General features: G+C 43.3%; 1 protein-coding gene across 1 annotated transcript in view; it reads left to right on the forward strand.

The window, feature by feature from the left end:
* cdh17 (cadherin 17, LI cadherin (liver-intestine)) overlaps positions 1-26,853 on the forward strand; it is a 40,821-nt gene extending 13,968 nt beyond the window's left edge. Inside the window, 19 exon segments of the mRNA XM_034174875.1 lie at positions 712-746; positions 748-849; positions 931-1,005; positions 1,007-1,067; positions 6,695-6,786; positions 6,788-6,865; positions 7,103-7,247; positions 7,992-8,191; positions 8,293-8,424; positions 15,700-15,847; positions 15,950-16,162; positions 16,275-16,351; positions 16,426-16,614; positions 19,875-20,119; positions 20,331-20,461; positions 25,661-25,885; positions 25,969-26,079; positions 26,163-26,279; positions 26,383-26,853. Of these exon segments, the coding sequence (XP_034030766.1) occupies positions 712-746; positions 748-849; positions 931-1,005; positions 1,007-1,067; positions 6,695-6,786; positions 6,788-6,865; positions 7,103-7,247; positions 7,992-8,191; positions 8,293-8,424; positions 15,700-15,847; positions 15,950-16,162; positions 16,275-16,351; positions 16,426-16,614; positions 19,875-20,119; positions 20,331-20,461; positions 25,661-25,885; positions 25,969-26,079; positions 26,163-26,279; positions 26,383-26,450 (2,444 nt within the window). The 3' untranslated portion in view covers positions 26,451-26,853.
* Positions 26,854-27,849: the final 996 nt, after the last annotated feature.

Consider the following 27,849-nt stretch of genomic DNA (forward strand, 5'->3'; position numbering starts at 1 on the left):
TATGTTTGTACGGCTTAGAGACGGTGGCATTACAAAAAGACAGGAGGCAGAGCTGGAGGTGGCAGAGCTGAAGATGTTGAGATTCGCTTTGGGAGAGTGACAAGAATGGACAGATTAGGAATGAAATATCAGAGGGACAGCTCAGGTGGACGGTTTTGGAGACAAAGTCAGAGAGGCGAGATAGAGATGGTCTGGACATGTGCAGAGGAGGGACCCAGGGTATATAGGGAGAAGGATGCTGAGGATGGAACCACCAGGCAGGAGGAGAACAGGTAGGCCAAAGAGGAGGTTCATGGATGTGCTGAGGGAGGACATGCAGGTGGTTGACAGAGGAAGATACAGAGGACAGGGCGAGATGGAAACGATTGATCTGCTGTGGCGACCCCTAACGGGAACAGCCGAAAGACAAGAAGAAGAAGAATCATAGTTGCTCCCACTGTCTACGTGTTGCTAGTGCAGGCTAACAAGCTTGAGAACCTTATTTTTGTGAAAATGGAGGATCACACATATTGCTTATCTAAATGGAAGGGTAATGGCGCACAAATCCTCATCGCCAAAAAAAAACACAGCAAAAACGTGAAGGGAAACAAAATGACCAATGACAGCATAATGCAGTTTACAATTTCCCCACTAAATGACACTAAATCCTACACAGTGTAGCTTTAAAACTGTTTACTGTATGTTAAGGACATTTTTATTTCTGTCTTATAGTTCAGTCATTGCATCCACATGTGAGTGGTTTTAAGCTTAAGTGGCGAAGGCAGTGATGTAATTATGATCTCAGATGAGGGTTGGCTGTATCTGAAGAAGCCTCTCGTTTGGTCTCAAAACACCCGTTATGTGATTGAGGTAAAGTGGTCGCACTGCAGAATGTCTACACTCGTGCACTGTAGCAGTGATTTAACACTGTATTTTTGAATGTGCACCCAGGTGGAGGCCCTGGCGGGGGGAAGAAGTGGTGGAGGGTCCAGTACTGTGACTGTTAACGTGTTGGACATCAATAATTAACGCTCCATTCTTCAACCAGACCATCTACTCTGCTGTGGTTCGAGAAAGGAGTCGAGCAGGTGTGTGTGAGGCATGAAGTTTAACAGCTACATAAAAGAAGTGAAATCTATCCTGCAACTTGAGAACAGTTAGTACACATACACCGCTTGTACACACACACAGTGTGTTCTGAGTGCATGTCGTGTTTCACAGGAAACCATGATTATTATTATTATTTTTTTTTTTTTTTTTTTTGCTTCCACTTTTCTGAATTACTCACACAGTTCTGAACCAGTGTTGGCTGCTATAACAGGAATAGCCCTTTTTTTCTTTTTTTCTTTTTCTTTTTTGGTGATGGTGCAGCTGTGAATCCATGATTTAATTATGGCCTACTGAAAGATTCTGACATTGCACAGCTTGGGAAATTAAATAAATTGGAGGGGATATAATGATTCAATTTGGTATGAATGCGCAATGAAATAAAAAACAGAAACAAAAGCCTAATAAAATGCATCACTTGGTAACATTCAAATGAATTATGTTTGATCAACCTAATTCATATAAGTGTTTCAGTTGAAACACTTTTTCCCCCACTACATAAAGAGATCAGGGGACTCGTGTACCAAGAGTTGCTTGGATTTCCTACTGAACACATGGCTTACACTAAAACCCAGAAACTGGCGTAAGCACACAAATATCCAGCATGTATCAAAGTGTGCATACGCATGGATCCAAGCATGTTCCTTTGTACATCCCACTGAACATGGAATTGAGCGTACATGCAGACGTCCCAAACTCCTCCGTCTCTACGCTCCTGTTTAATTATGCAAATTCATGTAAACAGGCCTGGGATGTGGGATTCCCCTCTGTCCAATCACTCCACAGAACACTAAAAGAAATTATACTGAGTGTGAGGTCCAGATGACTGGAAATGACGTGGAGGCACGCAGAGATATTTTATTTGATACCCTTCAAATGGAATAAACATGAATGGAAATAAAGTTAGTGGGAGCGGGGTGTGATGCCATAAACCACTGTGGGCCTCAGAGCAGCTGCACACACACTGAAGTAAAAAAAAAAAATAAAAATTAGGTGCGCTGTGGCTGATAGTGTGTGACATTCACAACTTTACCAGGGCTGTGAAAACACCGCGGATCCACGGGATTCTGCGGATTTCTTCATGGGGGTGGGGGTTGGCGTGTTAGTGATGCATTCTTTAATTGTGACATCACTGAGTTTTTAAAATGGTTATCGCAAAGCGTTCTCTTTTTTACGACATTGTGTAAGTTTTATAAGTCTGCGGACACTGATCTGTGTGTTACAAATACAAATCAGTTTCCTCTGATCGCGGAGTTTCGCGGAAGGAAAAATGCCACTCAAAGCGTAGCTGTTGCGACAGTTGTCATAAAGCAGGACTGGTTGGTTTGCTGCGGCGACGCTGTGTGGCTCCTGTGCGAACTTAAGCTAAACTTAGCATGTGGACATCCCAAACTTTTAGAGCTTTCAAGTTTTAAAGAAGATTTGTGCAGCTGCTGTTTCACGGCACGACGTCGCACTGAGAGAAGATGGCGAGAAAGACTGTTTGAAAAAGCTTATAAGGACAAGAATCCGTGGAATTGTCGCTGGCTTTATCAACATACCTGAAAGATAAAAGAAACGGGGAAAAGTGAACTGTGCCAGGAACACACTTCTATTCTGTTATTTCAACATCATCATTGACAGGTCAAATGAAAGGTTGAATATAGGATCATTTAACTATCCACCAATTTGGAGATTTGTTCTTCCAGGAGATGCTGAAAAAGTATCATTATATAAAATTTAATTCTGGGGCCCCACAGGGCCCTAGACCCTGTTCCTGGGATGCTGTACCACCCCACCACCACCAACACCCCACCCCCCAGACCCCCTGCAAATTTTCCTCGGATTTCACAATTTTAATTTCACAGCCCTGCTTTACGCACACGTTTATTGACAAATACTGAACACAGGGAGAAAATCGGGGGCCTTTTAAGAAGCTCTACAGCTCTAGTTTCACCATCAAGAAAAAGAAAACCATTAATAATAATAACAAAAAACATATTGAATGTGCATATGCCCAAATGTCAAATCACATATGATTTGAACATTGATGGAATGTAATCTTCCTATTAACAAAAACAAAATTTGTCATGTGATGGTGCCTTTATAGCAATATGTGTGCAGTCAATAGCTCTGATTACATTAGAGAAACTGACTCTCACTGCAAATTGTACTTTAATGTTGGAATGTGATGTACTGGATGACATTCGGATGATTGTGTTCCACACAGCTGGCATGGCTCAGCTCAAGGTTGACTGGCACACTCGCTGACCTGATCGGCCAGCTCTCGCTGGAATGTCCCTGTGCCAGCACCTTTGTGGGGACAGACAGTTGCTCCTCGCCATATTGCAATCTAGGGCCTGCCACAGTTCTGCACGCAACTTCAGTAACTCTGGCCTTGGTAACTGAAATCGGCTTATGAGCCAGTTATCGTCATTTGCAAGTAAATCCTCGTGTTCCCTGAATACACACTCATGTCAGATTGCACCATTTGCAAGTGCAAGGTCCTCTAACAATACTAACACAGCCATTGTTAGTGCCATTTTCTTCATCACTTTGCGCATGCTTTATATCTACCCACATAATTGCAAACACGTGGGTGTGTTAATTGCTCATAAGTGTGTCTCTGATGTACACATCCCTTTGACTTATTGTTTTCACACTATTCTTGTGTGAAAACTACTTCTTGTTTTCACACCTCTACATGTTGGCAATGGAATAGTTGCAGAAATATGCGTACACCAGCTATGAATTTGGTGTGACGCACCACACATTTCCACGGTCTTTTCACTTTTGATACATCTGAATGGTAGCGTGAAAACGGACGTACGCCACGTTTTTGTGCGTACACAGCCTTTGTACGAGGCCCCAGATCTGAGGATTACTCTTCTCAGACTTCAGCACTGCTTTGGAGTTTGTTTTATTATTTATTTACAATTGAATGAGTTTACTGACCAAAGGTTCCACTGAAGCAGTAACAAATATGTCCATATATTGGTTAAGTGATCCAGCTTATTGATTTATGGTTCCTTTAACAATCAGCGGAGACCTTGGAGGCCACCAGACCCAAGCTTTAGAAATGAAAAGCTGACAAACAAGGTTAAAGGAAGAATTGTTGGCTTTGCCTACACTGATACAAACCCGTTCAGCAGGGTTGTGTGGGACTGTGACCATATTATATTAGTTATAGAATGTAGGCATTGAAACACTTAGAAAATAACTTTGTCTGATTTTGTATATTTCTGAGAGGAAGGGCTCCAGCTGTCTCACTAGCCCGTTTGTTCTGTACATTTTTGAGTTTTAGAATGTAATTGCTGCTAAACAATTAGAAAATAGCAGCTGACTACTCTATTTAGTACATTTCTGTCCAGAAACAGTTTGTCTCTCTCACCGGGAACACACCTTCTACTAATCCATCATGCTTCAGCAGGTGGAAAACAGAAATTTGCGATATTACATAGACAAAACAAAGTTCTTTTTCAGCAGAATCTGGTCCATCAAAGTTCCTCAGATTTGAATGAGTTTGTCCATTTATGGGTGATTCTTAGACTATGGGCACTTATTATGTCCTTTGATCATATTGTATGAAAACAGAAAAAAGGGGAAATTTCACACTTTTATAGTTACCTGTACAATGAAAGTGTGTTAAGAAATTTGTTCTAGTAGTCTATGATGACTTTTTCACCTTTTTTCAGCATCATTATATGCAAATATTGCCGTTTTGTGCTTGTCCCACACCCAGACTTTTGATCTTCAATGATAAAATTAATGGTAAAGAAATGTTTTTTTCTAATGTTTTAAAATATCTCTGAATAAAATATCAGTAAAATAATCAAACATAATTGGGGTATTCACTGTCATACAACTGTTGTGATTTTTTAAACAAAATGTAGTTGTCCCACACTATTGCCGTAATTTCCACCACAACACTGTAATGTCCCTTTAAACAGTTTGTATGAAAGATTGTTTGGGTGGTTTCTGTGGAGGATAAACAGTGACATCAGAGCACATGAATATAGCGCCAAATCACAACAAACAGTTGCCCCCCAGGTGCTTTATATTGTAAGGCAATGGGGGTGGTGGAAATTACATTTACAAGGCCAATAGTGCCCGTAGTTAAAGAATCACCCTTATGCCCCTTTAACCTGGTGAGTTACAATATGACTCAGAATGTGGTGGTTTTATATATAAAACATTCGTACGCACAGATTTGTGTTTAAACCGTGAGTATGAACATTTCTATGTAAGGTATGAAATTTATTAACTTGCACTTAGATTCTAGTGGTAGAACAGGGAAATTGCAACTAGAAAGCACTGCTGTGATTCTCACGCATCTTTTATTACCCTGAATGAAAGTACACAATTGTAATAATTTCATGTTAGAAACAGACGTGTAGCCTCACTGGTGTCAAAACCTACAAAGACACTTATGTAAACTCAAGAACAGCTTTTTGACTTCACCATTTAATAATAAAAAAGAATAAAGACCTTTGCCCATTAAAAAACACTTCAATATTCACCTGTTACTACAAGGCATAAAAAACCTCTTTGGAACACCAGCGGCTCTGTGTGTGTGTTTCTCCGGGTAAAGTTGGAGTTGCATCATTAAGGGCATGCGGCGTAAAACTTGTGCTGAATACCAATGCGGATCGGCTGTATCTGCTGTGACGATCCCGTACAAATGGGAGCAGCTGAAATGGCAACACACACTACAAGGCATAAAGAAAATACCTTCCCTCTCTCAATTTTATATTAACAATTGCCTACTTTATTTTGCTGGTCAAATTTCATGAGGAAATATTTTATCATAATAAAAGTAGCAGCAAGGTGACATCACAGGAAAGGACTGTGGATCCACTCATTGTGAATGTTTGTGCTAGTTGTTGGGGTGAGTGTTTTAAAGCTTCACAAAGCTTGTTAAAATTATTGTCCATAAATGATTTTATTGTTTAAATTAAGAAATCACATGGACACATAAGTGAATGTTCTTTACACCTGGTGGTAAATGATCTGTGTACAGGTTGTTGTCACCTAGTATTGCATTTATTTTATTTATTTTTCATATTTTTAGTCTCACTGCTGTACCCTCATGAAAGCAGATTTTCTTCACTTTGAACACGAGCAACAAATTACTGACTTGCGTACGATCGGCATCTGCCAGCTTTTTTTTTTTGCACTTGCATACATACTAAATTTTGTTTGTGTGACAACATTCACAACCTTTAACACTCTGTAAGACTGTGAATACAAAAATTGCGTGTGTAATGGTAACATGTCAAAAAAGACTGGATTTAGAATTGACTCTACCCAGGTACACAAAAGTTGTAACATGTAATATTGTGTACATTATTGGAAGTTTTGTTTGGAATATTATCACAATAAACTCCCAAGACAGATGAAACATTTGAAGATGGTACGCTGTAAAAATTATTTTGTAGAGATGATGACGCTTCCTTTGTATTTGATCAAGGTAACATTGTCAGTGTTTATTAAGTTTTGTGTATGAAGTGCATGGATGATTGTGATCCATTTGATGAATCTCCTAGCATCTGAAATGTTAACAGTCTGCTGCCAAAAATCATTAGTAGTAAATGCTGCTATTTGACCTTTTTTCCCCTTTTTGCACCAGGCGTCCCATTAATTCAGGTGTTCGCATCAGATCGAGATGATCCCGAGTCTCCCAACGCCCTTCTGAGCTACAGCCTGGTCAGCCAAATACCCATGAAACAAAACACATTTCCTCTTCCAGATCAATGCAATCACAGGAGAAGTCTCCATCACACAAGAAGGTAAACGGACAATAAACAGGTGCTTGCTGCATTGAAAAACCTATAATCTGCCCGCCTCTGCCTTTAATCTGGCATCAAAGTGTCACTGTTCATCCAGATTACACAATCATCAGCTGTGTTTAATATTATCTCTGAGTGGAGCCTAAATGTGTCATGTGAGGGTGATCACTGATGCCGTTGAGCCTCTGAAATGAAAACAGATGTTTGTCTGATAGAATATTTGTGTGTTCTCCACCAGGGGAGCAGACGCTGAGGCCAGAGAGGACATTGAGTACTGAGGGGGAGAAGGACACAGCGAGGATGTACTGCAGAAGAAATTTGATGAGTACTGCTCTCCACAGCAGAAAATCCCCTACAAGTCCAACCCGTTCTACCTCTGTGTGGAGAAAGCAGGTCTGTGTCCACAGCTGTCACCTGCAGTCTTTGTCTCCAGTGTCCTCTTTGAACAAAATCACTCTGCTTCAGCAGGACGGAGGGATTTTTCTCTTGTCACATTCTTTAAGAAGAGGCTGAAATTTATTTGAAAAGGGCATGCTAGTGAAGCAAGCGGGTTCATTGCACTTACTGTGTGTGAATGATTAAACAGAGTCAACATACAATAAAAAGACACAGCTACACAGCTGCTAATGTTGATGTATTAATCCTTAGCAAACGTTCGGGCCATCAGATCAATGATCAGATTGACTGGATGTGAAGCTGACGTCAATCTGATGGTAGTTTGTTTTTAGCACATCATTCATTTTCTACACCCATACATCCATTTTCTATACCCGCTTATTCCAATTAAGTGTCATTGAGAAGCTGGAGCCTATCCCAGCAGTAACTGCGTGAGAAGCAGGTTAGACTCTGGGCAGGTCTATCACAGGGCCAACACATATAGACAGACACTTTCACACGTGCAATCAATTTAGAGTCACCAGAACACCTGGAGGGAACCCACAAAAACACGGGGGAAAACATGCAAACGGCACACAGAAAGAATCAGGCGGGAAGTGATCCACAACCTTCTCACTGTGAGGCAACAGTGCTAACCACTAAGCCACCGTGCTGTCCTGCATTTCAGATTTAACTTTACAGAATTTGTGACTGAAATGTTGAACTTTTCCTTTTTGATGTCTGCTTCTTCTAAAGTTGCAGAGATGAAGTGGCGGAATGTGAATCCATTTGAGGACCCGGACTACATCCTGCTTGTGCGGGTGCAGGACCTGGGGGGAGCCTCGGGGAGTGCACTAAGTGGAAGTGCTAGAGTTAACGTCTTTGTGCAGAAAAATCTGTGGGTGAATCCTGGACCAATAAGAATTCAAGAGCACACAATGTTGCCTGACCCCATTGTAAAGGTGTGCTGGGATGTACACATCACACACATGCAGACATGATGGTGTTCACACAGTCCCAATATGACTGCCTGGGTTCTTCCTCTCTCTCTGTCTGGATCCAGGTTCAGTCTAATGATCCCAACGCCATATATAGATTAGTGCAGAAAGAGCGAGAATTGAAGTTCCCCTTCAGTATCACAGTGGGTGGAGAGATATACCTCACAGAGGAGCTGGACAGAGAAGAAAAAGACCAGGTAAAGGACATAGAAGATGCACTCATGCCAGATTACCACTCTTGAGAGACATTTTTAGATTGACAAGGACATTTGTCTACTGACAGACTGTGTCAGTTACACAGCTGTTAGCATATGTGGTCATGCTAACTGCAGTTCACACTAAGGGCCCTATCTTGACAGTCAATGGTACAGTCTAAAGTGCGAGTGCATTTGGAGTGTGCCACTTCCACTTTGCAGGGTGTGCAGTCTGCGGTGCAAAGATGTTATGTTCATTACTAATTAGCCATGGGTGTGTTTTGGGCAAAACATGAAGTAATTATAACAACTGTATTTTCCAGAATGTTAGTTGTTTTGTTTATTTATATATATATATATATATATATATATATATATATATATATATATATATATATATATATATATATTATATATATATAAAGTTTGAGAGGTCCTGTGGTGCAACTTATACACAGAAAAAGCACATTTATTATTATTCATTCTCTATACCCAGTTACTCCAATCAAGGGTCACATGGGGGGGGGGGGGGGGGAGTGCTGGAGCCTATCCCAGCATACACAGAGCGAGAGACAAGGTATACCCTGCGCAGGACACGTCTATTGCAAGGCCAGATATAGACAAACACATTTACACTCACGCACACCTATGGTCAATTTAGAGTCACCAATTTCTTTGGAAATGGGAGGAAGCCGGAGCACCTGGAGGGATCCCACATGAACATGGGCAGAACATGCATACTCCACACAGAAAGGACCAGGCAGGAAGCAATCCCACAACCTTCTTGCTGTGAGGCAACATTGCTAAGCACTAAGCCACTGTACTGTTATTACTGTTATCCATCCATCCAGTTAAGGGTCATGGGGGGGCTGGAGCCTATCCCAGCAGTCATAGGGCGTGAGGTCGTGTACACCCTGAACAGGAACCCAGTCTGTCACAGGGCCTATTATTATTAATAATAATAAAAAATTACCATATAGGATTTCTATTGGGCTTTCCCAGGAATCAAAGCACAAAATGAAATAAACTACATGTTGTTTCCCAATGCACTTTTTGACAAGTGCGACTTATACTCCAGTGTGACTTATATGCTGATATTCTAACTATATATGAATCAGCTTGTCATCTGTCATCCCCTTAAAGAGCCAGAGTGCACTGAAACCGTTGCTATTTATCTAGCTAGTTAATGGATCTGCAGCAGCGCAACAAGGCACGTGAGCTGTGAGCAGCCACCTAAGGTCCCTGAAGTGAAGCAGTAAAATGAAATTTTTTTTTCCTCATCCCCATGTTTACTTTTATTTTATTTATTTGATGTTTTCAATTTAGGTTCTTGTGCATACCAGGTTTTTCCTAGTCTGTGACATAATCACTTTCTGCTGCCTCGTGATAGCAACGCACCAACACTGCACTTTATCACGCCTCATTTAAGATCATGTGCTTGGCTGCATAAATGAGGGCGAGTGTACTTTGATATGGAGAATGTGGACACTCATGATTCACAGGTAGTCAGGGCACAGCAGGTGGTAGGGAGCAAAATGCAGACACCACAGGTAGGTGGTGGATTAAGAAAAAGGCTTTATCAATAATCAGGCAGGGTCTGGTACACAGAATGGCAGTCAGCGTTGCAGAGGTACAGGCAGGTGATAAACAGAGGCGTTGTCAAAAACAGGCGGGGTTCGATACCACATCAAACGATGTAACAAGGGCAAAGACAAAATCCAGATCCAGAATACAAGTAAGGTTGAGAAAAACATGAGAGCAAAAAACTGTGACGAGAGGGCCAGGACACGAAGATACAAAATCAACGAGCAAGCAAAGGAAAAGAAAACATGCAGGGCTTAAATACACTGATGTAGAAGTTGTCTTTTGATGAAAAGACGAGCCGAAATTTCTCTCATTAAGACTCTTGAGTCGAGTTTATTAACAGACTACCAACATGTCGCCGTAAGAATATATGGACTACAAACATGGCGCCACGCGCCGACAGAAAGGCAGGCAAAAAAAGAGCACGTCACCCGAACTCTTAAAGGGACCGCTTCTATTATATGAATAACATGGCAACTAACAGAATACTCATAAGAAAGTGAATTATGCCGTCAGTGTTGAGAGCACTACACATGCCCCCTCAGAATTCACTTTAACACCTGAACATAAAAAGAAAAGGAGAGAAATACATGCATCAACGGCATGGGGGGCGAATCAAACGTCCAGTGCGGCTCCGCCGCATGGGAGAAGGCGGAATCACCCCTTCAGTGGCTGTCTGCGGGGCTCCCCTGCGGCATGGTCGAGGGGCGGGGGGAAAAGGCAAAGGGGGGTCTAGTCAGAGGCCGCCCTCGTTTTGGGGGTTGCGCCAACTCAACTGGCGTGGCCAGATCTAGGTGAGCTGGCTTAAGGCGGTCCACAGAAATACACTCCGGCTTGCCCCCAATGTCTACCACAAAGTGCTTGTTCCCAGGTTCTACGACACGGAAAGGGCCCTCGTAAGGCGGGCGGAGAGGTCCGTGGTGACCATCTGCTCGAATGAAAACATAGCCAGCAGACTGTAGGCTACTGGGGACGCGAGAGTTCGGCAAACCCGTGACAGGAAGTAGGAAGTGGAGCAAACAGCCTGGCATTATCCAACAGGCTGGAGCGCTGGAATGTGGCTGACCAAGGGGCCGTGGTGTTAGGGACGAAATCCCCGGGGACCCGTAATGGCTGACCATAGACCAGCTCTGCGGAGGAGGCGCGAAGGTCTTCCTTCGGTGCTGTCCTGATGCCCAGCATAACCCATGGGAGTTTGTCAGACCAGGAACTGTCCTTCAGGCTAGCACACAGGGAGGCTTTCATCGATCTGTGAAAACGTTCGCAGAGGCCATTACTCTGGGGGTGGTAGGCCGTGGTGCGGTGGAGTTAACTCCCAAGCTACCTGCAACAGCGTTCCAAAGGTCAGAGGTAAATTGAACGCCCCAGTCCGAGGAAATGTCTGATGGGGTGCCAAAACGGCACACCCAGGTGCCAATAAATGCCCGTGCCACATCAGCCGATGTTATAGATGACAGTGGGACAGCCTCTGCCCACCGTGTGGTCCTGTCGACCATAGTGAGTAGATGAGTGTAACCCTGGGGAGGGCGGAAGCGGGCCAACGAGGTCGTTGTTGACGTGGTCGAAACGTCGTTCCGGTACTCAAAACTGTTCCAGTGGCGCTTTGGTGTGGCGGTGTACTTTGGCATGCTACACAGGTGTTCACCCAGTCTCTCACGTCCTTTTTGAGACCATGCCACACAAACTTGGCTGCCACCAGCCGTTGTGAGGCCTTGGTTCCAGGGTGTGAGAGGCCATGGATGGCGTCAAAAACAGGTCGCCTCCATTCGCAGGCACAACTGGCCTAGGAGAGCCCATGGAGACGTCGCAAAGCAGAGTGGTGCCAGCGTCGCCACATGCCACATCCTGCAGCTGCAGCCCAGTAACGGATGAACGGCAAACTTGCACGTCTGGGTCTGTGGCCTGCTCTGCTGCCATGCTGTCATAATCCAGGCCAAGGTGGACCGCCCCCGCAACAGCACGGGAGAGGCAATCTGCGACATGGTTGTGCTTTCCAGAAAGGTGTGCAATGTCCGTTGTGAACTCCAAAATGTAAGTCAGCTGTCGCTGTTGCCTGCCTGACCATGGCTGAGTGACTTTGGACATGGCGAAAGTCAGAGGCTTGTGGTCCACAAAAACGGTGAACTGGCGTCCCTCCAGCAGTGAACGAAAGTGTCGGATGGCGAGGTACACCCCATGTAGCTCCTGATCGAAGGTGCTATACTTCCGTTCACTGGGACGCAACTGCCTGCTGAAAAAGGCGAGAGGCTGCCAGGCATTATCCACCCACTGCTCGTAAACCGCACCGACTGCATAGTCTGAGCCGTCCGTGGTAAGTGCAATTTGGAGCGGAGGAGGAGGGATGGGCCAACATGGCGGCTTTAGCCAGGGCTGTCTTAGCGTCCGCAAAAGCCTTGTCTCTTTCCGGGCTCCAGCCCACAGTGTGCTTAGGCTTGCCGCCTTTCAGAGCCTCGTACAAGGGCCGCATGATTTGGGCGGCCCTGGGGAGAAAACGGTGGTAGAAGTTAATCATGCCTAGGAACTCCTGTAAGGCTTTGACAGTGAGTGGGAGTGGGAAAGTGGTGATGGCCTCCACTTTTGACGGAAGAGGAACGACCCCATCCTTTGTGACTCTGTGCCCCAGAAAGTCTATGGTGGACAGGCCGAACTGGCACTTGGCTGAATTGATGATGAGCCCGTGCTCGGCAAGTCGCTCGAACAGAGTGCGTAGGTGCAAAAGGTGCTCTGAAGGTGATGAACTGGCCACCAGGATGTCGTCAAGGTACACAAACACGAAAGGCAGATCCCGTAACACAAAGTCCATGAGCCGCTGGAAAGTTTGAGCAGCATTCTTGAGGCCAAACGGGGTGCGCAGGAACTCAAATAAACCAAACAGCGTGATCACAGCTGTTTTTGGGATGTCGAGAGGGTGTACGGGCACTTGATGGTATCCTCTGATCAGGTCCACTTTTGAAAAAATGACCTTACCAGCCAGGTGCGCTGAAAAATCCTGGATGTGCGGTACTGGATAGCGGTCAGGCGTTGTCGCGTCGTTGAGCTGTCGGTAGCTCGACACCGTGCTTGGCCGTGGAAGAGGAGAAAGTGGGCTGTGTGAGTGCTGGGAACTCGGCGAGCAGACGCTGGAAACTGTCCGTGACAGAGAGCAGGCTGGAGAAGTGCAGTGCATCGGAGTCGTTGAGGAAGCATCATACGAACAGAAAGTTATGGCGTCGATCAAGCGCTGATTTGTAACGTCCACCAACAGTCCATATGCACACAAAAAGTCTGATCCTAAGAGGGGAACGGCTACTTTGGCAGTCACAAAGTCCCAGCTAAAGCGTTGGCCCCTAAAACACAGTTCACATGCCTTGTGCCGTACGTACGGATGGAGCTACCATTGGCGGCTTCCATGGGGGGCCGTGGGTGTCAGCTACCACATCCACCTGTGAAGCAGGCAGTAGACTCCGCTGTGCCCCTGTGTCGCAGAGGAAACGTCGGCCAGAGACGGAGTCATGGATGAAGAGCAGCCTGCCGGCATGGCCGACGCTCACGGCCACTAGGAGCGCCGGCCGTGGCGGTTCCCACTCCACTGAAGCTGCATGGAGAACGGCATCGTTTGGCCTTGGGCCAAACCTGGCGTGGTAGAAGCACACACCTGAAGACCGCTGCCGACGCGGGGCGCTGCTGCTGCGATGAGCATATGATCATCCGGTACCTCTGATACAACACCAGCAGGGAGAAGGGCGGCTGCGCAGGGTTGCTGACTCGCCAGGAAACACCTGTCAGCCTCAGCAGCCAGTGCTCTGCAATCAGTGCTGGCAGTGTTGGCCAAAGCAGGCTCTCACAATGAGCAGGCAGTTGGCGGTAAGAAAAAGGTGGAGGAAAAGGAAATCTGGCTTGTTGTCGCCAAGCAGGTCGAGCATTCTGTCCATTAGCTCTGAAGGCTTGCTGTCACCAAGCCCTTGAAGACTGAAAAGCCTATTGGCCCTCTCAGCATTAGACAGTTCGAATGTTCGAAGTAAGTATTCCTTCAGAGTTTCATACTTGTCCGTCAGAGGAGGACTTTTAAGAAGGCTCACCACTCTTGATGCCGTAGAACTTCCGAGGGCAGATACTACGTAGTAGTATTTAGTTTCGTCAGAGGAGATCTGACGCAAGGCAAACTGTGCTTCAGTCTGAGCAAACCAGGCTGAAGCAGAAGATTCCCAGAATTCGGGGAGCTTGAGAGACACAGCGTTGGCAGTCATGATGATCTGGATACGTCCAGCAGACAAACGTCGAGGTCACCAGTGTAGAAGTTGTCTTTTGATGAAAAGACGAGCCAAAATTTCTCTCATTAAGACTCTTTGAGTCGAGTTTATTAACAGACTACCAACATGTCGCCGTAAGAATATATGGACTACAACATGGCGCCACGCGCCAACAGAAAGGCAGGCCAAAAAAAGAGCACGTCACCCGAACTCTTAAAGGGGCCGCTCCTATTATATGAATCACATGGCACCTAACAGAATACTCATAAGAAAGTGAATTATGCCGTCAGTGTTGAGAGCACTACACAGAGTTAATTAGGAGGTGATATGGAGCAGGTGTGGTGTGCAGGCAGGAGGAGGGCGTGGCCTAACAGAGGTGAGAGGCTGTGAGATGAGAGAAGGCTGTGACAGGTGGACAAGGAGGTGACATACAAAACTGGGCGTGGCCAACAGAGCTGAGAAGGTGATTGGCAAGAGAGTGGAGTGATCCGAGGACGTGACTGTGATCCAAAAGAAACTGGATGTGAAAATATAAGAACAGAGAAAGGAGTGCAGTGACAAGATGGACATGACAAATGATACTAAAATATCCAAGATGGCATAGAGACTAAACATGAACAGAATCAGGTTGGAGAACAAGAAAATCCAAAAGCTAAAACTAGAACAGAACTGACATGAATAATATAACTGAAAACAAATGTGATAAACCTGACAAATAAACTTAGTGACACAAGTAATCAAATGCAATCAAAAAGTGTGGATCAAAACTAAATCAGAACTCAACATGTGGCAGGAGTGTACAGAAAAACCTGATTTACAAATGTGCTCAAGACAGTGACTGACTAACCAGAAAGTAAAGGATGAAGACTAAACTAGAACATAACTCAATAAGTGGCTGATGTGTAATGAACAGAAAACAAGCTGTAACAAAAGCAGTAATGAACCAAAATCAAAGACGGTGGTTCAAAGACTAAACTAAACCAGAACAGAACTCAAGATGTGGCTATGGTGTGATGAACAGAAAACAAGCAGCTGTGACAAAGTGAAATAATCAGACTGTCAAAAAAGCAGACAAAAGGAAAATCAATAAAAAGACTGACAACAAACATGATGGGTGAGGACCGAGCAGGGGCAAGACCTGACAGACACTGGACATGAAAATTACAAAATGTGTCAGCTGTAAACTTGTAATCACACTTTATGGTGCGCTCTGCACTCCTCTGCGCTTAGTGGAAGATAGTGTCCTTAAAGATCATGGTTGCCAGACATGGACTGTACACCATCATGCTAGAAATCAAACAAGGCTAGTTTGATCACATTTACTACTACTCACCACAAGTGGTGTTTTCCTTAAGATGGTTCAGCTGTAGTCAAACACCCAACATTAACAGAGCTAAGTCCAGTTATAACAAAGAATAAGTGTCGCATCCAGTATTTCCTGGATCTTTTCCCTGTTCTGTTTCAGTACATTGTGGTGGTGTTGGCAGAGGATAAAGATGGCAAAGAGGTTGATCCGCCCATGGAGATTCAAGTCGTGGTGGAGGACGTGAATGACAACAGTCCTCAGTGTGGGAACGTGAGTGTATTTGAGTTGCAGGAGAATGAGCATATAGGTAAGGTGAAATGACCTCAGCACAGTGTCAAACTTGATCATGTTTCTTTGACTTTGACTTTTTTTATCTCTACTTCTACTTGATTACCGTTTCTTGTTCCAGGCAGCGTTGTAGGAACACTGGAGGCCACCGATGATGATGAACCTGGAACAGTGAATTCCATGCTGATTTACACCATTATGTCCCAAGATCCAGCCCCCACTCCAGACAACATCTTCTCCATTGACGCAGTGTCTGGAGAAATTAAGGTGCTGCGTGTGCTACAGAGGAAGGACTCTACGGTTTATCATCTCAACATAAATGTCAAGGACCCAGGTACAAAACCTGACAGGGACACACCTGTAAGTAGTGAGTTTACTCACTTACTTACACCTGTAAGTAAGTGAGTCTGTTTTCACTCCAAACTGAAGCATCTTCTGTCTCACAGATCACAGCCAAGAGTGTAAAATCATCATCAAGGTCATCGATATCAACAACGAGCTACCGGTGTTTGAAAAAAATGACGTAAGTATTTGAAACAATTAACCAGCAGTTGACTTTTTTCTTGTGCTGACATTTGTCTGCGTGTTGGTGTATAGTATGGCAGCCACAATCTCGCAGAGGACACACCTGTGGGTCACACAGTGCTGACCATCAGAGCGACAGATGCTGATGATCCTGGCAGTGGCAGCTCCCAGATTGAGTTCCACATCTCTGCTGGAAATGATGACGGAGCATTTACTGTAGAAACAGATGGCAGTGGTGTCGGCCAAGTAGTCGTAGCCCAGGTAACAGGTCTCTGTCATGCACCCATTATATCCTCCTGACTACCAGGACATACAGTATTGTTCAGAATAATAGTAGTGCTATGTGACTAAAAAGATGAATCCAGGTTTTGAGTATATTTCTTATTGTTACATGGGAAACAAGGTACCAGTAGATTCAGTAGATTCTCACAAATCCAACAAGACCAAGCATTCATGATATGCACACTCTTAAGGCTATGAAATTGGGCTATTAGTAAAAAAAAAGCAGAAAAGGGGGTGTTCACAATAATAGTAGTGTGGCATTCAGTCAGTGAGTTCGTCAATTTTGTGGAACAAACAGGTGTGAATCAGGTGTCCCCTATTTAAGGATGAAGCCAGCACCTGTTGAACATGCTTTTCTCTTTGAAAGCCTGAATAAAATGGGACGTTCAAGACATTGTTCAGAAGAACAGCGTAGTTTGATTAAAAAGTTGATTGGAGAGGGGAAAACTTATACGCAGGTGCAAAAAAATTATAGGCTGTTCATCTACAATGATCTCCAATGCTTTAAAATTGATAAAAAAAAAAAAACAGAGACACGTGGAAGAAAACGGAAAACAACCATCAAAATGGATAGAAGAATAACCAGAATGGCAAAGGCTCACCCACTGATCAGCTCCAGGATGATCAAAGACAGTCTGGAGTTACCTGTAAGTGCTGTGACAGTTAGAAGACGCCTCTGTGAAGCTCATTTATTTGCAAGAATCCCCCACAAAGTCCCTCTGTTAAATAAAAGACGTGCAGAAGAGGTTACAATTTGCCAAAGAACACATCAACTGGCCTAAAGAGAAGTGGAGGAATATTTTGTGGACTGATGAGAGTAAAATTGTCCTTTTGGGTCCAAGGGCCGCAGACAGTTTGTGAGACGACCCCAAACTCTGAATTCAAGCCACGGTTCACAGTGAAGACAGTGAAGCATGGTGGTGCAAGCACCATGATATGGGCATGTTTCTCCTACTATGGTGTTGGGCCTATATATCGCATACCAGGTATCATGGATCAGTTTGGATATGTCAGAATACTTGAAGAGGTCATGTTGCCTTATGCTGAAGAGGACATGCCCTTGAAATGGGTGTTTCAACAAGACAATGACCCCAAGCACACTAGTAAACGAGCAAAATCTTGGTTCCAAACCAACAAAATTAATGTTTTGGAGTGGCCTACCCAATCCCCGGACCTAAATCCAATTGAGAGCTTGTGGGGTGACATCAAAAAAGCTGTTTCTGAAGCAAAACCAAGAAATGTGAATGAATTGTGCAATGTTGTTAAATAATCTTGGAGTGGAATAACAGCTGAAAGGTGCCACAAGTTGGTTGACTCCATGCCTCGCAGATGTGACGAAATCATGAAAAACTGTGGTTATACAACTAAATACTACTTTTAAGATTAGGCTTAAAACTTTCCTTTTTGCTAAAGCTTATAGTTAGGGCTGGATCAGGTGACCCTGAACCATCCCTTAGTTATGCTGCTATAGACGTAGACTGCTGGGGGGTTCCCATGATGCACTGTTTCTTTCTCTTTTTGCTCTGTATGCACCACTCTGCATTTAATCATTAGTGATCGATCTCTGCTCCCCTCCACAGCATGTCTTTTTCCTGGTTCTCTCCCTCAGCCCCAACCAGTCCCAGCAGAAGACTGCCCCTCCCTGAGCCTGGTTCTGCTGGAGGTTTCTTCCTGTTAAAAGGGAGTTTTTCCTTCCCACTGTAGCCAAGTGCTTGCTCACAGGGGGTCGTTTTGACCGTTGGGGTTTTACATAATTATTGTATGGCCTTGCCTTACAATATAAAGCGCCTTGGGGCAACTGTTTGTTGTGATTTGGCGCTATATAAAAAAATTGATTGATTGATTGAAATACTAGTTTAGTGATTCACAGGATTGCTAAAAAAGCAGTTTGAACATAACAGTTTTGAGTTTGTAGTGTCAACAGCAGATGCTACTATTATTGTGAACACCCCCTTTTCTACTTTTTCTTTACAAATAGCCCAATTTCATAGCCTTAAGAGTGTGCATATCATGAATGCTTGGTCTTGTTGGATTTGTGAGAATCTACTGAATCTACTGGTACCTTGTTTCCCATGTAACAATAAGAAATGTACTCAAATCCTGGATTAATCTTTTTAGTCACATAACACTACTATTATTCTGAACACTACTACAACATGTACATCTCTCATCTCTGATTATAATTTTTTCACTGTAAAGATGTAGGTCTTTTTGGTTTTTCCTGTTTAATTATTTTCTTTATCAACACTGATTTTTTTTCTACCTCAGCGTTTGAGTAAATGATTCACAGTCTTCATGGGTTAAAAATACAGCAACATTGACATGACACACTTTCTGTGGCGATGTCATAGATGAAATAGTGAAATTTATGCCCCTAGAACAGCACCTACTTTTGGCAGTGTTAGCATCCTGGAGCCGACTAAATGCAGTAGACCTTCAACTCTGACTGAACGTGACAAAAACAACAATAAAATAAAGCAAAAGGGAAAGCGATGAACACAGTAAGTCAACATAGGTGACCAGAAGTCCCATTGGGAAGAATTCAGTATTTAAAAAAAAAAAATGTTTTGCTTGATACCTGCTGGAAGAGCGAGGAGCTGCAGCAGTTTGAGCATGTAGTTTCACTGCATTGTGTACACGGTATAAAAAAATCCTGCATGATTTATACTTTGGGAACAATGGGACACAGCAGGAATCATAAATTGGCATCAGGTAACGTTGTATTGTGAGGGTGTGGCTTCCAGTCACGTTGAGTACCGTTGCTTTGCCCTGACTTGCGTTGAAACCACTTCCTTTCTGTGTCCTGTGCTCGATGCAGAAAAAAATTAAACATGTTTAATTTTTGCCGTCCGATTCGCTTCGTCCTTTGCGTCCGTCATGGTGTTCTGGCATTGAGCTACAACGTCTGTGCACTAGGTTGCATCCACATGGTGTCATCATGACACCGCACAACGCAACTTCAAGTGGGCCTGGTGTGAAAGGGGCTTCAGACAACATGCACTGATTTGCTGTGTTCATTGTCAGTACTAATATTAGTTAGTTTTTACTTGGCTTGTTCAAATGTGTCAGTGGGGAGTCTAACATTTTATTGTTACTGTAATGGCTTCAGGTGAGGACAAAGAGCATTGCTGACTGACAGCAGAGCTTTTTGTATCACTTCCTGTACTTTCAACAAACCTCAAACAGATTCTGTTGCTTGATCTGATCTTTGTCTCACCAGTCTGTCCCTCTCTTCGTAGCCACTAGACTTTGAGTCGTCACCCTCCTATAACCTGAAGATTGATGCTCGTAACCTGGAGCCACTGATGACAGGTCTGGAGTATGGCAGCAACTCCTCGACCTTTGTCTCTGTATCTGTCACCGATGTAGATGAGGATCCAGAGTTCAGCCTGGACATCCTGGATGTGACTGTGCACGAGAACATCACTGTGGGAGCAGTGCTGCTCACTGTGGAGGCAAAGGATCCAGAGGGCAAAGACTTAAGGTCAGACGTGGTTTAAATATGAAAGATGTACAAAGAATTTCACTCAGCAAAAGTCGTGCACAGCACCAGCAATACAATACTCAGTGTAGGTAGAGCGGCAGTGACTTTGGGATGACCTCTTATTTACATTTCCAGTTAAATCATTGATGATTTAGGATATTCTTCGGTGTACTTGTGGCCTTATGAGTATTTACTGTTGTGTCCTATGAAGTTTTAAGCTGGATGGCGATTCTCAGGGCTGGCTGGAGATCAACAGTGCCACGGGTGAGATTAAGACCAAAGAGAAACTGGACAGAGAAATCCTGCAGACATTTGAAGTCACCGTCACAGCATACGAAAAGGGTGAGCGGAGGTCTTTTTTGTTTTTAAGATTTACTATACTCACCCATAATATATAGAAATTTGTTTGTCCATGAGTTTTGTCAGCACAATTCCTCCTACACTGGTTCACAGATTTCAGTGAAACCTGACACTGTGGCAGCACGCCATATGAAGATGTGCATGAAAGAAAAAAATTCCAGTTCAATATCTTCAAGGGGAGATAACTAGACTTTGGTTGTTGTTATAATACACATCATTTGTCAATAACACGGATAAACAGACCCATTCAACTCTTCAGTACAGAGGTTGACCAGTTATGCCACATTTTGGTCCGCCCCTAAAAATCGGTGTCATTTCGGACCACAGCAGCACGTCTGAGACGGAGTCTCTTCACCCAAAGCAATCAAATGGATTAATGTGATTATTAGCCATCAGATGATAAAGGTAAAACCTCTTAAATCATTCTAAAGTCAGTTTTAAGCAGAAACAAGGCGAAATTCCGTGACGCTTTGAAATGTCTGACGCGCAATGAACGCATCAGCTAGCAAATCATTTAGCGGCGGCTCTCTGATCACTTCTGCCACCTTTTATGATGAAATAATGCTGAATTTATGTGGAAATGATTGTTGTACAAAAGCTTCAGATATCTGTCGCTGAGACAGATGATGAATGGAAAACCTACAAGATCATGACATTTTGTCAACTCTCACGAGTCTTGGCTGGTCTCAGTTGTGATCTGTTATTTGCGTTTACACCAAACTTGCATTCCGACTGCATTGTGTGAGTGAAAAATATGTTAAAAGCCACGATCATTGATGCAACGTCAATTGAGAGTCTATCACGACCCATAGGATCAAGTTGAGAGTGAGTTGAGACCTGTGAGAGTTTATCAAGACAGATTATGAGACCCATATGCATCCCCAATTCCAATGAAGTTGGGACGTTGTGTGATATGTAAATAAAAACAGAATACAATGATTTGCAAATCCTCTTTAATCTATATTCAATTGAATACACCATAAAGACAAGATATTTAATGTTCAAACTGAGACTTTTTTGTTTTGTGCAAATATTTGCTCATTTTGAAATGGATGCCTGCAACACGTTTCAAAAAGTTGGGACAGGGGCAACAAAAGACTGGGAAAATGTGCTGTGGCCTGATGAGTCCACATTTGAAATTGTTTTTGGAAATCATGGACGCGTATCCTCCATGACCAGCACAAAGTTCAAAAGCCAGCGTCTGTGATGGTATGGGGGTATGTTAGTATGGTATGGGGGTGTGTTAGTGCCCATGGCATGGGCAGTTTTCACATCTGTGATCACAAATGGATGCCTGCAATATGTTTCAAAAAAGCTGGGACAGTGGTATGTTTACCACTGTGTTACATCACCTTTCCTTCTAACAACACTCAATAAGCGTTTGGGAACTGAAGACACTAATTGTTGAAACTTCAGTTGTTCAACAGTCCGGGTTATTAATATTATTTTTTAACCATTGAAAGATGAGCTCATCTTCAATGTTTCTGTCTTATTTAGTTATAACTTAGTAAACAGTTAATAAAAATATCCAGTCTGGACTATCTGCTGTGTTTTGTTGTGTCTTTGTTGGCTCTGAATCTGTCTCGAGGCTGTTTAAAACTTGAAGGAGGTGCTGCTCCACAGCTGCAAACCACACATTTTTCTGGCCCGCACCCCACCTCATGATTATTCAGTATTATTCAGTATCACTGGTGGATCCATTTGCATATTTTTTTACTGAAATTGGAACAACTTTAATATTTGACCCCTGTACAAACTGAAATTGACCTTTGTCACCATTTTTGCTGTTTTGAACATTCCATCATAGATAGTCCAAACTATACCTTTTTGGAATTGTTATGATCACACAAGTAATGTGATATAGTTTTCAACATGAATGGAGCATTTTTAAAGTTTGACCTTTGTGTAATTCTTCATTGACCCCTACTTGACTACAGCTACCACCCTGGGATGGCTATCATACATTTTTGTGTAGGCCATGATAAACTGAGGGTGGATTCTAAGTGTCATCTTTTCCCCTTAAGTGGTACCGAAAACCTGCTTGGCCCATGGACTAAGTCTTTTGTTGCCCCGTCCCAACTTTTTTGAAATGTGTTGCAGGTATCCATTTCAAAATGAGCAAATATTAGCACAAAAACAACAAAGTTTATCAGTTTGAACATTAAATATCTTGTCTTTGTGGTGTATTCAGTTGAATATAGGTTGAATAGGATTTTCAAATCCTATTCTGTTTTTATTTACATTTTACACACCGTCCCAACTTCATTGGAATTGGGGTTGTATCTGTTAACTGGTCACACAACTTGTGCAAGTGTTTTAAACAGTTCAGTACACTCGCACACCTGTTGGAGACCGATGGAGAGTAACGGCGACTAAGATGGATCTTTTGTCCAACCTTGGAGACCCTATTGTGACCTGCCTGCAACCCCAGTGGGAGTCAGTGCAAGTGATGGTGAGCAGAGGCCATTTTTCGATCAAAACTCGGTCCTGGACTTGGTGTAAACAGGGTGTTAGTTTATCCAGGTATTTCACCACAAAAGATTTACCACCACCACCAATCGCTAGAAGAAGACCTTCCTGGCACAGCTCGACAGTCTCGAACCAGGAGCCTTCTGTCTTGGGAGTGACTGCACTAACCACTTCGACACCGATGTGGCCTTAACGATTTACTGTACGAGGGTAGGCTGAAAAGTTCTAAGGCTGACTATGATGCAGTTGTCGAATTGAACAAATTCAGGGTTATTTTTCTACATAGTCTCCCTGTAACTCCACACACTTCTTCCAGTGGTGCTTGAGTGCTTCGATTCCCTTGGCATAGAAGCTTTCATCTTGAGAGTAAAATAGTCCTCAACGACAGCCATCACCTCATCATTGCTCCAATAGTGCTTCCCAGCCAAGTTTTTTTTCAGGTTTGGGAACAGATGAAAGTCCGAGGGTGCCAAGTCAGGGGAGTATGGTGAGTGATCTACCAGTTCGAATCCACACTCGTGGATAGTGGCCATGGCCACTGTTGACTTGTGAGCTGGGGCATTGTCTTGATGGAACAGCACCCCTTTCGTCAGCTTTCCTGGTCGCTTCTTTTTCATAGCCTCGCGTAACTGTCTCAGTAGGTTAGAATAGTACTGTCCATTTATGGTTTGTCCCTTTTCAATATAGTCCACGAACACAATGCTCATACTGGGTAAGAAAACGTTCCATGTAATTGGCTGGATCCTCTTCAAATTGCACCAAGTTTGCCTTCAACATGCCTAGCCTGGTGCGTTTCTGATCAGGCGTCAAAAGACGTAGCACCCACCTAGCTGACACCTTTGACATTCCAAGTTCTTCATGCAGAATGTGTTCAATTCTCTCACGGGATATTCCCACAGCATCTGCTAGCTGATTAATCGTCGATCGTCTGTCGTCCATCACCATTTCATGAACAAGGTCAATGTTTTTCTGGGTTGTGGCTGTTGCAGGCTACCCAGACCTTGGGTCGTCTTCAAGGCTCTCTCTGCCCCTCTTAAATTCAGCTGCCCACTTCTGCACTGTAGATATGGAGGGAGCTTCATCCCCTAATGTAGCAACCATATCCGCATGAATGTGCTTGGGTTTTAACCCCTTCTTATGCAGGTACTTAATGACACTGCGATGCCAGATTTTGTCCATTTTTGCCGTTTCCCTCTACCACGAACTTTCAAACTTGGCTATGAACCACAAACTACCTCACAACGTGGAAGAAAAAAACACAGTTAGTCATCAGAAGAGGTGAACTTAATGCATGCCAAGTTTTATTGAAATGGCATTTCTCCTTCTTGGTGAGCCTTAGAATTTTTCAGCCTACCCTCGTACTTAATCCTAATCCAAATTTTGTTCATTGAATTCGTAGAGCAGTAGTTCAGTGGGTAAAATCACCAGTCTCCTTGGACAAGACATTTCATCTGGATTGTCCCAGTGCACCCGGCTGTAAATGTGTACGACTCTTAACTGGAGAAATTACCTGTGATGGACTCATACTGCAGCATCTGGAGCTAAGCACAGGCACTAACAGGCCTCAGAGCCAGCACAGGACCTACTTATCTTGTGAATTCTACACTCCCTTTGAAAACAAGTGAGATGCAACTCAGAGCCAAGCACGTTGAACACTCAGTGGAGTGTTACCACAGATTCAGGCCAGAATGTCACAAATGGCTCCACCAGTCATACTGAATAATCATGAGGAGGGGTGCGGCCCAGAAAAATGTGTGGTTTGCAGCTGTGGAACAGCACCACCTTCAAGTTTTAAACAGCCTCGAGACCGATTCAGAGCCAACAAAGACACAACAAAACACAGCAGATAGTCCAGACTGGATATTTTTATTAACTCTTTACTAAGTTATAACTAAATAAGACAGAAACATTGAAGATGAGCTCATCTCTCAATGGTTAAAAAATAATAGTAATTATAATCAGCTTTCAGGCTCCTCTCCTGTGGAACCAGCTCCCAATTCAGATCAGGGAGACAGACACCCTCTCTACTTTTAAGATTAGGCTTAAAACTTTCCTTTTTGCTAAAGCTTATAGTTAGGGCTGGATCAGGTGACCCTGAACCATCCCTTAGTTATGCTGCTATAGACGTAGACTGCTGGGGGGTTCCCATGATGCACTGTTTCTTTTTCTTTTTGCTCTGTATGCACCACTCTGCATTTAATCATTAGTGATCGATCTCTGCTCCCCTCCACAGCATGTCTTTTTCCTGGTTCTCTCCCTCAGCCCCAACCAGTCCCAGCAGAAGACTGCCCCTCCCTGAGCCTGGTTCTGCTGGAGGTTTCTTCCTGTTAAAAGGGAGTTTTTCCTTCCCACTGTAGCCAAGTGCTTGCTCACAGGGGGTCGTTTTGACCGTTGGGGTTTTACATAATTATTGTATGGCCTTGCCTTACAATATAAAGCGCCTTGGGGCAACTGTTTGTTGTGATTTGGCGCTATATAAAAAAAAATTGATTGATTGATTGATAATAATCAAAATTCTTGCATCCAGGTTGGGATGGCGCTCTAGCTGATTGGAGGACTCTGGCCAGACTCATAGTGATAGTTTTTGAGTTTTTGCATGTGCAGTTTTTCTTTTTCTTTGCTTGTTTTAAAGAAAATAAGCATTATCATGCTTAAATATAGACAGAAAAATCTGTGGGGTTTTTTGTAACGTTGTTTGGCTTCTCTCTAAAGACAACCCGGAGAAGTCGGCTGAGCGCGTTGTGTCTGTGAATTTGCTGGATGTGAACGACAACTACCCCAAAATGAAAAACTCGCAGGCTTTCATCTGTGTCATGAAGCCTGAGCCCATCATCATCCAGGCCCATGACGAGGATGCCGCCCCCTTCTCTCAGCCCTTCAGTTTCACCTTAGCCCACACCAAGAAATCCCCAAACTGGGACCTGCAACCTGTTGATGGTACGATGACATGCCATGTGTCAGAAAAGTAAGTACAGTTGAAGAAGGCGTAGAAGTGAAACCTCACATTGTGTGTCATGCAGATATTACGGCCAAACTGACCCTGAAGAAATTTCCAACACAAGATCAAACATTTATGCTTCCTGTTAACATCAAAGACAGCGCCGGGATGGGCATCACACACAAGCTTGAGGGTGAGTGGATTCTGTTTTCTTCAAGCGACACTTTGTATCTCAAACAGATTAAACATGTTCACACTTTCTTCTCAAAACACCAGTGAGAGTGTGCAACTGCACGCAGTTGGGCCACTGCTACATGGAACCAGGCACCCATTCCCATAAATATGGAATAGGAACCACGATCGGGATCCTGGCTGGAACACTTGGATTTGTAGGTGAGTGTGATAAACGTTACAGAGGTCGTCATTTGATCCCCCGACAATGTGATTGTGTTGCCAACTGCATTATGTCTGACTTGTGTTTTCTTTGTCTGCACAGTTATTTTGTTCATCATAGTGGTCCGACGCCTAAAGAAAAAGGACACGGAGCCCGCAGGACCACTTTAGTATTTTATTTACAAAAGAAAGAGATGAGCTTGATTAGTTGAACAGTTGAGTCAAGAAGCATAAAAAATACTTATTGATAATCATTTAATCATTTAAGTTAAAGTTTGACTTTTCGCAGTTTTATATCACTGTAAATTGAATATCTGTGTTTTTTTGCTATTGGTTGGACAAAACATGTGATGATCCTGCTTTATGAAATTGTAATGGCTTTTATTTTTTACCATCTGATGTTATGTAGATCAGCCGTGGCCGACGTTGAAATCTGAAAATCTTTTGCTGCCCACACAGACCTTTAATGATAGTTTTGTGTAACACATGAGACAAAGATGATATATTCTGTTAAACTATGTGAGATAAATCTCACAGGTTTCTTTTATTAATTATGGTTACTTTTAAAAAACAATCAGATATTTTGGGTAATTCTGAACTTTGCTACAAAGTTGAAAATCAAAGCAGTTTTTATTTATTTATTATTAATCACTTTTCACGTCCCACACCTTGGGACTCATTGCAGATGAGCCAGTTGACAAGTTAATCCCCATCGTAATTGTGTTGTTTTTTTATGTCCGCCAAGGACATGATAAAATCATTGGCGTTTATTTATTTGTCTGTCTATCTGTTAGCACGATTACATTAAAACTGCTGCACTGATGTTGATGAAATTTTCACCACAGATAGATATTAGGCCATGGAAGACTCCATGAAATTTTGGAGGTGATCCTAATCTGGATTCTGGATCAAGATTTCACTTTATATAGGCTTTGAAGGATTACGTTAAAAAAAACTACTTCACGGATTTTCACCAAATTTGCACCCCACATAAATATTAGGCCATGGAAGACTCCACTGAATTTTGGAGGTGATCTGGATCCGGATTGGCGGATGTTGGAAATCTCAGACTGCTCTAGTTTTTGAGTGAATTTATTCAAATTTGAATTCTCGTGCTCAGTTTGATTATTTTACAGGATTTGTTTTGTTTTTGCAGTTACAGTGAGCAACATCACAGCACTATGAAAAGTCATTACCGGTGTGTTATAACAAACTAGAAGCACTCAGAGAGTGCAAGCCTCTGCCAAGGCCATAGGGTCACTGACCCTAAAGAGATTCCCTCCTTGGCACAGTGATCTATTCAACAATTCAGTGTTACAACCAAAACTATGATACATACACTTTTCACAAGCCTTTCTGCCTTGTTTTTGTGGAGTTAGAAACTAGAATGTCAAAATTCCCCCTATCCCGCAATGGTGAAGAATCCTTTAACAAAATTCCTGGATTCGGATCGTTATCCGGATTACCACTAAAATTTAATCACTTGTTCCTCTTGTCATTTCCAACCACTCCACAAAATTTCATCAAAATCTGTTCATAACGTTTTGAGTTATCCTGCTAACAAACAGAC

The sequence above is a fragment of the Thalassophryne amazonica genome, chromosome 7 (genome assembly GCF_902500255.1).
Source record: "Thalassophryne amazonica chromosome 7, fThaAma1.1, whole genome shotgun sequence".
Classification (NCBI taxonomy): Eukaryota; Metazoa; Chordata; class Actinopteri; order Batrachoidiformes; family Batrachoididae; genus Thalassophryne; species Thalassophryne amazonica.